We start from the raw sequence: 12954 nt of genomic DNA on the forward strand, positions 1-12954 counted from the left end.
GACAGGGAGCCAAAACAGTGAGTGACAGCCAGTGCCCATGGCCGGGGACAGCGGGATGGCCGGGAAGGTGGCGCTGCTCCTGTGGGGTGAGTGCCCCGGGCACGGGCCTGACGCCCCGGGGATGGGCCCCGGTGAGGCAGAGAGCGGTGGGGAGGGGGCACAGGGGGGCTGCGGGATCCCCTGAGGTCCCCAAGGCCAGCAGAGCCAGGGCATGGGCATGGACCCCAGTGTGACCAGAGTCGTGGGGTGTCCCTGGGGACAGGAACAGGCGGAACGGGAACAGGGGAACTAGGATGGGGAAGAGTAATTTGGGGACAGGAATGTGGAGACAGGAAACATTTGGAGAGTAATGGTGGGACAAGGATTTGGGGAGGCATTATGGACCTGGAGACCTGTGCTGGCATGGTGCTGCCGTGGCGTCCCCAGTTCGGGTGTGCCCACAGTGCCCACATGTCCTGACTGACTATGGGGTAGCCGAGGTGTCCTTGTCCCCAAGGGGTCCGTGCCACACAAGGGCAGCTCAGAGACACACACCACACCCTGTGTCCCAGTACTGCTGTCCCCACAGTGTCACCCCCAGCCAGCCCTGTCCCTTCTCCCTTCCAGCCCAGACCCTCGGCCTCGCTGGTGAGTCCTCAGGGGATGCCATGTCCCCGCCCCGCTGTCCCCAGCCCCGTGGTGGCCCTGGCAGGCTGGTGTCCCCTGTCACCCGCAGGTGCCCTGAGCACCCAGCTCCTGGTGGAGCCCCCCTGGACACCGGCGGTGCTGTGGGACTGGGTGACACTGACCTGCCAGGGCTTGGGGACCGCTGGTGCCACTGCCTGGTACAAGGACGAGTGGCTCTGGGTACTGGAGGGACGCGAAAAATTCACTGTCACCGACAATGGCACCTACATGTGTGAGAGACCCAGGACAGGGCTCAGCCCCCCTGTGACAGTCTCAAATGGTGAGGGGGGTTTGGGTGTCCCCAGCCTGGCACCTGCGGGCACCACGAGGGCTCAGGGTGGGCTCAGCTCCATGGGTCACCCCCTGGTGTGACCAGAGCCTGTCCCCTGCTCTGGGGACATCCCAGAGCATCCCAGAGAGGGGAGACCCCAGTGCTGGAATTGGGGACCCCTGGTGTGACCCCATCGGGGGTCCCGGTGACATCGGGTGTGACAGGTCCCCCCTGTCCCCCAGACCCGCTGGTGCTGCAGGTGCCGGCGCGGGCGCTGCTGGAGGGGGACACGGTGACACTGCGCTGCCGGGGCAGGCCAGACCTGTCGGTCACCTCGGTGTCCTTCTACCACGATGGGAAGAAACTGGGGACGCTTCAGGATGGGACCGAGCTGTCCCTGTCCCCTCTGCAGCTGAACCACAGTGGCCGCTACCACTGCAGGGGCCTGGTGAAAGATCGGGGGTGGGAGCTTTCGGCAGCGGTGGCACTGACAGTGCAGGGTGAGCACCCCACAGCCGCCACCCCGACACCCCCACAGCCCCTCCCCAGGCACTCGGGCTCACAAATCCCCCTCCCCCATCTCCTTCCCAGAGCTTTTCACGGTGCTGGTGCTGGAGGGTCCCCCTGATCTCCCCGAGGGGTCCTCCCTCAATCTCATCTGCCTCAACACCCCCAGCCCCCAGGGGACACCCCCTGGGGACATCTGTGTCCCACAGAAATCTTTCTCGTGTCCCCCCACCTCTGCCCTGTGTCCCCTCATCGCTCTCTGTGTCCCCTCACCCCTCCATGGGGTGACCCCATCCACGACATTTCCCCATCAAAATCATCTCTCCCGTGCCCCCCTCCCCCAATACCGGGTGCCAGCCCCTCCCCCCGGCCTCAGCCCTGTCTGTGTCCCCGCAGTGCCCGTGGCCAATGCCACCATCACCCCCGGTCCCCTGGCACTCCAGGTGACACCACTGCTGGAGGTGACACCACAGGGAACCACTGGACACCGCTGGAACACAGGTGGGGTCACACGGGGTCATTGGGATTGCAGGAGCCCTGCAGTGACAGGTGACCCTGATGTGTCCCTTCTGTCCCCAGCAGTGGCCGCAGGCCTTGGCGGGTCCCTCCTCTTCCTGCTCCTGCTCGTGGCTGGAGCTGTGGGCTGGCACTGGTGGAACAACATGGGTGGGTGACAATGGGGACAATGGGGGTCCTGGAGAGTGGTGGGAAGGCCCCCAGAGAAGGGGGGTGGCACCCACAGCCCTGACTCGGGAGGGGCTGAGCCCCCAGTGACCTTGGCTCAGGGCCCTGGGGTGTCTGGGAGGTGCTGAAGGGTCGTGCAGGGATGTTGGGGGTTCTCTCAGGGCTTTTTGGGGAATTCAGGGGGTGCCCCTCCCTGCCAGGCTTGGGGTTCTGGGTGGCTCAGGGGTTAGCAAAGTTGGGTGGTTCAGGGTTTCTGAGGGGCATCAGGGACACTGGGGGGACCTGGAGGGAATTGAGGCTCTGGTGGTGGTTCAGGATTGCCGAGGGTGGATGGGGAATCAAAGTCACCCCTCCAGTTTTCCTTTGCAGCTGCCAGGAAGCTCCAGGAAAGGTGAGTGCAGGCTCTGACCCTGATTTGGGTTTTCCCCAAACCCCCAGCACCTCCCATCCCCTCCCTCACACCCCCTTATTCCCACAGGGCCCCCCCGCTGGAGGATCCTCAGGCCACCTACATGGAGCTGCGGGGGCCACATGGGCAACCTTGGGAACCCAGTGACATCTATGGCAATCTACAGCAAAAGTTGTGACACTCTGGGAAGGGGGAGGCACTGGAGGGAGGGGAAGCCCCCAGAGTGGGGGCAGAGATGGGGCAGCACCCAGGGCTGGGGGAAACTGAGCCCACAGTGACCTCGGCTGGGGGTCCTGGGAGATGTGGGGGAAATTTGGAGGGTCTTGGTTGGGCTCCGGGGGAATCCCTGGGTGTGCTTTGAGGAACATTGGGGTGGCACTGGGAGCTCCTGGAGGGTTTAGGGAGTGCTTGGAGGAGCGTGCAGAAATGTTGGGGGATCTTCTTGAGATCCTGGGGGAGTTGGGGGGTGCCCCTCCCTGCCAGGCTTTGAGTTTTGTTGCTCAGAGTGTTGGGGACATCGGGGCTGTTGGGGACACTGCAGAGGTGCAGAAGTTCTGGGGGGTTCAGGGGTGCTTGGGGTGCCCGGGGTAAATAAGGGGTGCGATGGGAATTGGGGGTGCATTTGGGATTTGGGGCTGCAGTGGGGATTTGGGGGTGCATTTGGGATTTGGGGGTGCCGTGGGTGCTTGGAGCTGCCCAGGAAGGTTCAGGGGTCCCGGGGTCCCCACGGTCACCCCCTCCCCTTTTCCTTGCAGCCTCCAGGAAGCCCCAGGACAGGTGAGTGGGGGGCTCTGGCTGGAACTCCCCGTTCCCCCTCTCCAGACACCACCCAGACCCCCCCTTATCCCCACAGGACCCCCCGCAGGATGGGGCTGGGCTGGACCCCCACGTCGTGGGCACCGAGCGGGCAGGGGGTGAGTACAGGGGGGGACAGGGACACGTCACCCACGGGTGTCACCCCCACCCAGGTCCCCAACCCCGGAGTCTCTCACAGGGACCCCCCCATCACCTCCCCCAGGTGAGCACGAGGAGCTGCCGGGACCCCACGGGCGACAGCGGGACCCCAATGACAGCTACGAGAACATTCTGTGACACTGGGGGACACTGGGGACACTGGGGACACTTGGAGACCCCACCCGAGGGCCCCCCCTGTGTGTCCCCCGCCAGGTTCCCGCACTGGGCTGCTGCCTTGGTCTCTTGTGCCCGGGCGCTGCCGGTGCTGGTGCCGGGAGCGATTGGTGCAAAGCGTGAGTTTGCCAAAGGAGCGATTTGCCCTGGTCCCTCCCGGCCGAGGCCGCCATGGCCCCTGAGGGGTTGGAGCTGGCACCGGGGCGCCCCCTGCTGGCCGGAAGTGCTCCCGTGCAGCGCCCCCTGCTGGCCGGGAGTGCTCCCTGCAGCGCCCCCTGCTGGCCGGGAGTGCTCCCTGCAGCGCCCCCTGCTGGCCGTGCCCAGAACTGCACCAAAGATGAACAAACAGCCCTGAGCGGGTTGGAAATTTCTGTTCTGCTCTTGCTGTTTGTTCAGTTCTATTTTAATAAATTTTCTAATAATTTGACTGTTATTCCTTTTCTTACATTTTTTCCTGTAAGCCCCATAATTTTCACAGTTATCTCAGTGTGGAGGGACGGGTCCTCTTTCCATTCCAAGAAGGTTCCCGAAGGTTCCTGCTTTCCTTGGCAGATGTTTCTCTTTGTAACCAAGATGGTTTCCAACTCTTGGATTCCAGCGTGAATGGGGCAGACACTCCGAGAGCAGACAGGTTCAGAAACTTGGCCACCTCTTGCTCTGCCTTTTAAGCCCTTGGGCCACCAAGGGCCCTCTCCCAGGGACTTCAGGTCCCTCGGCCACTCAGGAGCTGGGTTTGGCAGAGCGTCACCCTGTCCCCAGTGACCCATGGTTCACAGACTGATTAACACATGGGGCCCTATGTCACCAAAAACAAGGCCTGACCCAGCCCTGCCACACACAGCTGATCCAAAATGTCTCCAGACATCCAACTGTTCCTGTCCCTCACACCCCACCCTGTGCCATGGCCTGATCCCCACTGCCCTGGAAAAGGGGGAGGCTGCGGAACCCCCCAGGGCCTTTGTGACATCATGGTGTGGGGAACACGGCCCAGGAGGGGTTTGAGACAGGGGAGAAGGGAATCCAGAGCACTGGTTTGTAGTGGCAGCCCCAAACTGGAGAATCCCATTCCTAAAGCCCGACAGAGCTGAACAAAGAAACACCATCTGTGCCAGTTGAACCAAAAAGCTGCATTTTGGTGCCAAGTAAGAGGGAAACGAGTCCTGTGTTCCCGTGGCACTGGGAGGAGAGATGAGGAGCCGTGGGTGTACTGGGAGTGCTGGGAGGGGCATTGCAGAGGCACTGGGAGTACAGGGGGACTGGGAGGGAGAATGGGAAGCAGCTTGGATCTACTGGGAGCAATGGAGAGGCACTGGGAGGGGAAATAGGGAGCCCTTGGGGGTACTGGGAGCACAGTGGGGAGGGAATGGGGAAGTGTCTGAGGGTTCTGGGAGCACTTGGATGTGGAATGGGGAGCCACTGGTGGCAGTGGGAGGGAGGTGGGGAAGCCCTTAGGGGTTCAGGGGTCATGGGGAGCTCTGGGTGCTCTGTGCAGCCTCACACGTGACCCCCAATTGTGCCAAATACCCGTGAATGTTGGGCACCCATGGGAGCAATGGGGGGAACACACATGTGTGGTGCCCATGAGTGGGGTCCCCCAATTGTCCCCAGTGCCCCCAGTGCCCCCAGTGCCTCGAGTGTCACAGCACATTCATGTAGATGTCCCCGCATTCCCGCGGTTGCCCATGGGTCGCTGCCAGCTCTGCGTAGGTCACCTGGGGATCCTGGAGTGTGGTGGCACGGGGGGACGCTGCAAGAGACACTGACTGTGACATCTGGGCAGGGGGACACTCATGGGTGACGTGTCCCTGTGCGTGTGTCCCAGCCCGGACTCACCCCCCGGCTGCTTGGTGCTCACGACCTGGGTGTACAGCACCTCCCCCTCCTCTGGGGGGGCCGGGGGCTCCGGGGGGGCCCTGAGGGAATAAAGGGGATGTGTGGGAGGCAATGGGAGGGCTTGGGGGTTGGGGTCAAAGGGGAGAGTGTGGTTTGAGCCCCCCACTCACCTTTCCTGCTGCTTCCTGGCAGCTGCAAAGGAAAGAGGGGAGGGGTAACTGTGGGGTCCGCAGGGCCCTGAGCCCTCTCAGGAATCCTCAAACCCCACTGCACCCTCCATTTCCCCCAGGACCCCTGAGCATCCCTGGTGCCCCCAGAACTCCTGAACCACGCCAATGGTCTGGAGCCTCCGAGCCACCAGAAGCTCAAGCCTGGAAGTGAGGGAGAACCTCCAAATTCCAATGAGACAATTGAAAGAATCCCCAAAATCCCTTCACAGGCCTCCAACACCACCCCAAATCCTTCAGGACCCTGAGCCAAGGTCCTGAGCGCTCAGCACTTCCCATGTCAGGGTGCTGTGGGTGCTGCCCCATCACCCCCACATTTTGGTGGCCCCTCAGCTCCCCAGTGTCCCCATTGTCCCCATTGTCACCCACCCATGCTGTTCCACCGGTGCCAGCCCACAGCTCCAGCCACGAGCAGGAGCAGGAAGAGGAGGGACCCGCCAAGGGCTGCGGCCACTGCAGGGGACAGAAGGGACACATCAGGGTCACCTGTCACTGCAGGGCTCCTGCCATCCCAATGACCCTGAGTGACCCCACCTGTGTTCCAGCGGTGTCCAGTGGTTCCCTGTGGTGTCACCTCCAGCAGTGGTGTCACCTGGAGTGCCGGGGGACCGGGGGTGATGGTGGCATTGGCCACGGGCACTGCGGGGACACAGACAGGGCTGAGGCCGGGGGGAGGGGCTGGCACCCGCTGTGGGGGGAGGGGGGCACGGGAGGGATGGGTTTGATGGGGAAATGTGGGGGATGGGGTCACCCCATGGAGGGGTGAGGGGACACAGAGAACGATGAGGGGACACAGGGGAGAGGCGAGGGGACACGAGAAAGATTTCTGGGGGACACGGATGTCCCCAGGGAAGTTCCGTGGGGCTGTGGGGGCTCCCCGTGCCCATCCCTGCACTCACTGCACACCGTGACGCCGAGCCGGGCGCTGCTCTTCCGCACAGCCCCACCCTCGGATTTCACCTCGCAGCTGTAATTCCCCGAGTGGGAGACCCCCACGGCGGGCAGCAGGAGCTGCAGGGACCCCTGCGGGCCCCCAACCAACTGCCCGTCCCGGTAGAAGCGGTACAGGAGGGGGGCTGGGGGCCGCAGGGGGCTGGGGATGCTGAGGCAGCTGAGATTGAGGGGGGACCCCTCGGGGAGCTCGGGGGGACCCTACAGCACTGGCACCGTGAAGAGCTCTGGGAAAGAGATGGGGAAGGGGGATTTGTGATCCCGAGTGCCTGGGGAGGGGCTGTGGGGGTGTCGGGGTGGCGGCTGTGGGGTGCTCACCCTGCACTGTCACTGACACCGGAGCCGACTGCTCCCACCCGGAACTCCAGTATGTCACCAGGCCCCTGCAGTGGTAGTGGCCGCTGTGGTTCCGCTGCAGAGGGGACAGGAACAGCTCGGTCCCATCCTGAAGCGTCCCCAGTTTCTTCCCGTCGTGGTAGAAGGACACCGAGGTGACCGGATTGTTTCTGCCACACCCGGCAGCGCAGTGTCACCGTGTCCCCCTCCAGCAGCGCCCGCGCCGGCACCTGCAGCACCAGCCAGTCTGGGGGACAGGGGGGACCTGTCACACCCGATGTCACCGGGACCCCCCCATGGGGTCACACCAGGGGTCCCCAATTCCAGCACGGGGTCCCCCTGCTCTGGGATGCTCTGGGATGTCCCCAGAGCAGGGGACAGGCTCTGGTCACACCAGGGGGTGACCCATGGAGCTGAGCCCACCCTGAGCCCTCGGGGTCCCCGCGGGTGCCAGGCTGGGGACACCCAAACCCCGCTCACCATCTGAGACTGTCACAGGGGGGCTGAGCTCCGGTCCCAGGTCTCTGACACTGGTAGGTGCCACTCTCGGTGACAGTGAAGCTGTCGTGTCCCTTCAGCCACCAGCTGCCGCCCGTCCTTGTACCAGGTGGTGTCACCGGCGGTCCCCGAGCCCTGGCAGGTCAGTGTCACCCGGTCCCACAGCACCGCCGGCGTCCAGGGGGGCTCCACCAGGAGCTGGGGGGTCTGGGCACCTGCGGGTGACAGGGGACACCAGCCTGCCAGGGCCACCACGGGGCTGGGGACAGCGGGGCGGGGACATGGCATCCCCCGAGGACTCACCAGCGAGGCCGAGGGTCTGGGCTGGAAGGGAGAAGGGACAGGGCTGGCTGGGGGTGGCACCGTGGGGACAGCGGGACACGGGGGGGTGTGGGGCTGTCCCCGAGCTGGCACAGGTCACCCCCGCCAGCCCCACAGGGCCACATCCCCATGGCCATGTCCTTTTGTTCCCCTTGTCCCTCTGCTCCATCCCTGTCCCCCTGTCCCCACAGCATGCCCAGCCCCAAGGTGCCAAACCCCACATCTCTGTCCCCACATGCCCTGTCCCCCTGTCCCATTCCTGTCCCCCTGTCCCATTCCTGTCCCCATATCCCTCACCCCACAGGAGCAGCGCCACCTTCCCGGCCATCCCGCTGTCCCCGGCCATCGGCACTGGCTGTCACTCGCTGCTGGGGCCACCTGTCCCCTTGCTGGCGGTTGTTCGGATGAAAGGGAAGGAAGCGAGGTCCGGTCTTATCTCACTGTGGTGGTGGCTCACGGTGGGGGCAGGGTGGCCACAAGCTGAGGTCAGGCTTTGGGCAGGGTGGGGACAGGTTGGGGACAAGGCTGGTTGGCACCAGGTGGGACATGGAGCTCCCAGGAGTGGGGGACTCAGAGGGTTTGGGGAGCCAGGGATGGGGTCTGGGGGAATTGGGGGTTCCTGAGGAGGGGGAGTCACCAGGGCTGGGGGGACTCAGGGATTGGAGTCCCAGGGGAATGGGGGCTCCAGGGATTTGGGGTCAGGGATGGGGTCCCAGGGCTGAGGACGCTGGGGAATGGAGGGTGCTGGGAGAATCAAGGTCCTGGAGGAGGGGGATTCTCAGGGATGGAATTTGGGGGAGAGATTCCTTGGGAATGGGGGTCCTGGGCCATGGAGATCCTGGGGAATGGCAGTGCTGGGATGGGGTCCCAGAGAGGGGGGACAGAAGGAATGGGGGTCCCTTGATTGGAGTCCCAGGGGAATGGGGGTGCCAGGGATGGGCAGTGGCTGGGCAGGCCCGTGGGTCACAGCTCCTTCCCTGGGTGCCTCAGATTTTGGGGTGACCCAGCACAGCCCGCCCAATGTGTTGGTGGCCTGGGGTCACTCCCAGGCAGATTCCGAGGGGCTCTGGGTCTGTGTCCCCCAGAGTGGGGAGACCCTGGGGATCCCCTGAGTCCCCCCAGCCCTGGTGACTCCCCCTCCTCAGGACCCCCAATTCCCCCAGACCCCATCCCTGACTCCCCACACCCTCTGAGCCCCCCACTCCTGGGAACATTGTATCCCACCTTGTGTCCACCAGACTTGTCCCCAGCCTGTCCCCACCCTGCCCAAAGCCTGACCTCAGCTTGAGGCCACCCAGCCCCCACCATGAGCGACCAACACAGCGAGATAAGATCTGAGCTCGCTTCCTTCCCTTTATCCGAAGAGTCCCCACACAGGGGACAAGTGGTCCCAGCAGCGAGTGACAGCCAGTGTCCATGGCCGGGGACAGCGGGATGGCCGGGAAGGTGGCGCTGCTGCTGTGGGGTGAGGGATATGGGGACAGGAAAGGGACAGGGGGACAGGAATGGGACAGAGGGACAGGAACAGGGGAACTGGGATGTGGGGGCAGGGATGTGGGGTTTGGAACCTTGGGGCTGGGGCAGCTGTGGGGACAGGGACAGGGGGACAAGGGGACCTGACCATGGGGATGTGGCCCTGGGGATGGTGGGGGTGACCTGTGCCAGCTCGGGGACAGCCCCACACCCCGCCCCGTGTCCCGTTGTCCCCACGGTGCCACCCCCAGCCAGCCCTGTCCCTTCTCCCTTCCAGCCCAGACCCTCGGCCTCGCTGGTGAGTCCTCGGGGGATGCCATGTCCCCGCCCCGCTGTCCCCAGCCCCGTGGTGGCCCTGGCAGGCTGGTGTCCCCTGTCACCCGCAGGTGCCCAGACCCCCCAGCTCCTGGTGGAGCCCCCCTGGACGCCGGCGGTGCTGTGGGACCGGGTGACACTGACCTGCCAGGGCTCGGGGACCGCCGGTGCCACCACCTGGTACAAGGACGGGCGAGCCTGGGGACAGGAGGGACCCGACATCTTCACTGTCACCAGGAGTGGCACCTACCAGTGTCAGAGACCCGGGACCGGGCTCAGCCCCCCCGTGACAGTCTCAGATGGTGAGCGGGGTTTGGGTGTCCCCAGCCTGGCACCCGCGGGGACCCCGAGGGCTCAGGGTGGGCTCAGCTCCATGGGTCACCCCCTGGTGTGACCAGAGCCTGTCCCCTGCTCTGGGGACATCCCAGAGCATCCCAGAGCGGGGGGACCCCGTGCTGGAATTGGGGACCCCTGGTGTGACCCCATGGGGGGTCCCGGTGACATCGGGTGTGACAGGTCCCCCCTGTCCCCCAGACTGGCTGGTGCTGCAGGTGCCGGCGCGGGCGCTGCTGGAGGGGGACACGGTGACACTGCGCTGCCGGGTCTGGCAGAACAATCCGGTCACCTCGGTGTCCTTCTACCGCGACGGGAAGGAATTGGGGACGCTTCAGAATGGGACCGAGCTGTCCTTGTCCCCTCTGCAGCGGAACCACAGCGGCCACTACCACTGCAGGGGCTGGCTGGGTTTCTTGGGGCGGTGGGAGCAGTCGGAGCCGGTGGCAGTGACAGTGCAGGGTGAGCACCCCACAGCCACCACCCCGACACCCCCACTGCCCCTCCCCAGGCACTCGGGCTCACAAATCCCCCTCCCCCATCTCCTTCCCAGAGCTCTTCCCGGTGCCGGTGCTGGAGGGTCCCCCCGAGCTCCCCGAGGGGTCCCCCCTCAATCTCAGCTGCCTCAGCACCCCCAGCCCCACGGGACCCCCCTGGGGACATCCGTGTCCCCCAGAAATCTTTCTCGTGTCTGCCCTGTGTCCCCTCACCCCTCCATGGGGTGACCCCATCCCCGACATTTCCCCATCAAACCCATCCCTCCCGTGCCCCCCTCCCCCCACAGCGGGTGCCAGCCCCTCCCCCCGGCCTCAGCCCTGTCTGTGTCCCCGCAGTGCCCGTGGCCAATGCCACCATCACCCCCGGTCCCCCGGCACTCCAGGTGACACCACTGCTGGAGGTGACACCACAGGGAACCACTGGACACCTCTGGAACACAGGTGGGGTCACTCGGGGTTCCCGTGTGGGTCTGAGACCCCCGGATCACAGATGACCCAGGGTCACCCCCGCTCTGTCCCTGGCAGTGACACCAATGGAACAGGGCACAGGAGGGGAGCTCATGAGGTCTCTGGGATTGCAGAACCTCTGGGGTGACCCCGGTGTGTCCCCCTCTATTTCCTGCAGTGCTTGCAGGCGTCTTTGGGTCCCTGCTGTTCCTGGTCCTTCTCATTGTGGCCGTTTGCTGTGGTCACCGCATGTGTGGGTGACAATGGGGACAATGGGGGTCCTGGAGAGTGGTGGGAAGACCCCAGAGAAGGAGGGGTGGCACCCACAACCCTGACTCGGGAGGGGCTGAGCCCCCAGTGACCTTGGCTCAGGGCCCTGGGGTGTCTGGGAGGTGCTGAAGGGTCGTGCAGGGATGTTGGGGGTTCTCTCAGGGCTTTTTGGGGAATTCAGGGGGTGCCCCTCCCTGCCAGGCTTGGGGTTCTGGGGGCTCAGGGTGTTGGGGAAGTGGGGTGGTTCAGGGTTTCTGGGGGCATCAGGGACACTGGGGGGACCTGGAGGGAATTGAGGCTCTGGTGGTGGTTCAGGATTGCCGAGGGTGGATGGGGAATCAAAGTCACCCCTCCCGTTTTCCTTTGCAGCTGCCAGGAAGCTCCAGGGAAGGTGAGTGCAGGCTCTGACCATGATTTGGGTTTTCCCCAAACCCCCAGCACCTCCCATCCCCTCCCTCACACCCCCTTATTCCCACAGGGCCCCCCCGCTGGAGGATCCTCAGGCCACCTACATGGAGCTGCGGGGGCCACAGGGGCAACCTTGGGAACCCAGTGACATCTATGGCAATCTACAGCAAAAGTTGTGACACTCTGGGAAGGGGGAGGCACTGGAGGGAGGGGAAGCCCCCAGAGTGGGGGCAGAGATGGGGCAGCACCCAGGGCTGGGGGAAACTGAGCCCACAGTGACCTCGGCTGGGGGTCCTGGGGGGTGTGGGGGGAATTTGGAGGGTCTTGGTTGGGCTGCAGGGGAATCCCTGGGTGTGCTTTGAGGAACATTGGGGTGGCACTGGGAGCTCCTGGAGGGTTTGGGGAGTGCTTGGAGGAGTGTGCAGAAATGTTGGGGGATCTTTTTGGGATCCTGGGGGAGTTGGGGGGTGCCCTCCCTGCCAGGCTTTGAGTTTTGTTGCTCAGAGGGTTGGGGACATCGGGACCGTTGGGGACACTGCAGAGGTGCAGAAGTTCTGGGGGGTTCAGGGGTGCTTGGGGTGCCCGGGGTAAATCAGGGGTGTGGTGGGAATTGGGGCTGCAGTGGGGATTTGGGGCTGCAGTGGGGATTTGGGGCTGCAGTTGGGATTTGGGGGTGCCGTGGGTGCTTGGAGCTGCCCAGGAAGGTTCAGGGGTCCCGGGGTCCCCACGGTCACCCCCTCCCCTTTTCCTTGCAGCCTCCAGGAAGCCCCAGGACAGGTGAGTGGGGGGCTCTGGCTGGGACTCCCCGTTCCCCCTCTCCAGACACCACCCAGACCCCCCCTCATCCCCACAGGACCCCCCGCAGGAGGGGGCTGGGCTGGACCCCCACGTCGTGGGCACCGAGCGGGCAGGGGGTGAGTACAGGGGGGGACAGGGACACGTCACCCACGGGTGTCACCCCCACCCAGGTCCCCAACCCCGGAGTCTCTCACAGGGACCCCCCATCACCTCCCCCAGGTGAGCACGAGGAGCTGCCGGGACCCCACGGGCGACAGCGGGACCGCAATGACAGCTACGAGAACATTCTGTGACACTGGGGACACTGGGGACACTGGGGACACTGGGGACACTTGGAGACCCCACCCGAGGGCCCCCCTGTGTGTCCCCGCCAGGTTCCCGCACTGGGCTGCTGCCTTGGTCTCTTGTGCCCGGGCGCTGCCGGTGCTGGTGCCGGGAGCGATTGGTGCAAAGCGTGAGTTTGCCAAAGGAGCGATTTGCCCTGGTCCCTCCCGGCCGAGGCCGCCATGGCCCCTGAGGGGTTGGAGCTGGCACCGGGGCGCCCCCTGCTGGCCGGGAGTGCTCCCTGCAGCGCCCCCTGCT

General features: G+C 64.9%; 3 protein-coding genes and 1 long non-coding RNA gene across 14 annotated transcripts in view; 2 read left to right on the forward strand and 2 right to left on the reverse strand.

The window, feature by feature from the left end:
- On the forward strand, positions 1 to 12729 carry LOC117008709 (low affinity immunoglobulin gamma Fc region receptor III-like). Of its 8 annotated transcripts, none has more exons than XM_033082728.1 (11): positions 1 to 86; positions 607 to 627; positions 9691 to 9921; positions 10154 to 10414; positions 10786 to 10890; positions 11075 to 11149; positions 11536 to 11557; positions 11645 to 11746; positions 12330 to 12351; positions 12428 to 12488; positions 12592 to 12729. In XM_033082728.1, the coding sequence occupies exons 1-11, from the start codon at positions 38 to 40 to the stop codon at positions 12663 to 12665; spliced, it is 1023 nt and encodes a 340-aa protein (XP_032938619.1). In that variant the 5' UTR covers positions 1 to 37; the 3' UTR covers positions 12666 to 12729. The 8 variants fall into 8 exon arrangements, with proteins under 8 accessions (XP_032938619.1, XP_032938620.1, XP_032938613.1 ...); XM_033082729.1 differs by having other exon boundaries at positions 12440 to 12488; XM_033082722.1 differs by lacking the exon at positions 12592 to 12729 and having other exon boundaries at positions 10506 to 10890.
- Positions 2349 to 4466, forward strand: LOC117008715. Of its 4 annotated transcripts, none has more exons than XM_033082742.2 (5): positions 2349 to 2519; positions 2607 to 2708; positions 3293 to 3314; positions 3403 to 3451; positions 3532 to 4466. In XM_033082742.2, exons 2-5 carry the CDS (start codon positions 2641 to 2643, stop codon positions 3627 to 3629), a joined length of 237 nt encoding a protein of 78 aa, XP_032938633.1. In that variant the 5' UTR covers positions 2349 to 2519; positions 2607 to 2640; the 3' UTR covers positions 3630 to 4466. The 4 variants fall into 4 exon arrangements, with proteins under 4 accessions (XP_032938633.1, XP_032938631.1, XP_032938634.1 ...); XM_033082740.2 differs by having other exon boundaries at positions 3391 to 3451; positions 3532 to 4461; XM_033082743.2 differs by having other exon boundaries at positions 3391 to 3451; positions 3556 to 4461.
- LOC117008720 overlaps positions 5240 to 12954 on the reverse strand; it is a 23274-nt gene continuing 15559 nt past the window's right edge. The window contains exon 6 of the mRNA XM_033082756.2: positions 5240 to 5412. Coding sequence (XP_032938647.1) covers positions 5303 to 5412 — 110 coding nt within the window. The 3' untranslated portion in view covers positions 5240 to 5302. The remainder of the gene's footprint in view (positions 5413 to 12954) is intronic.
- Positions 7575 to 8215, reverse strand: LOC117008729. The gene is made up of 3 exons (XR_004420348.1): positions 8129 to 8215; positions 7814 to 7834; positions 7575 to 7725 (listed from the first exon to the last, which is right to left on the reverse strand). It is a non-coding gene; the product is annotated as an uncharacterized LOC117008729 (long non-coding RNA).

Source organism: Catharus ustulatus, chromosome 30 (genome assembly GCF_009819885.2).
Source record: "Catharus ustulatus isolate bCatUst1 chromosome 30, bCatUst1.pri.v2, whole genome shotgun sequence".
Lineage (NCBI taxonomy): Eukaryota > Metazoa > Chordata > Aves > Passeriformes > Turdidae > Catharus > Catharus ustulatus.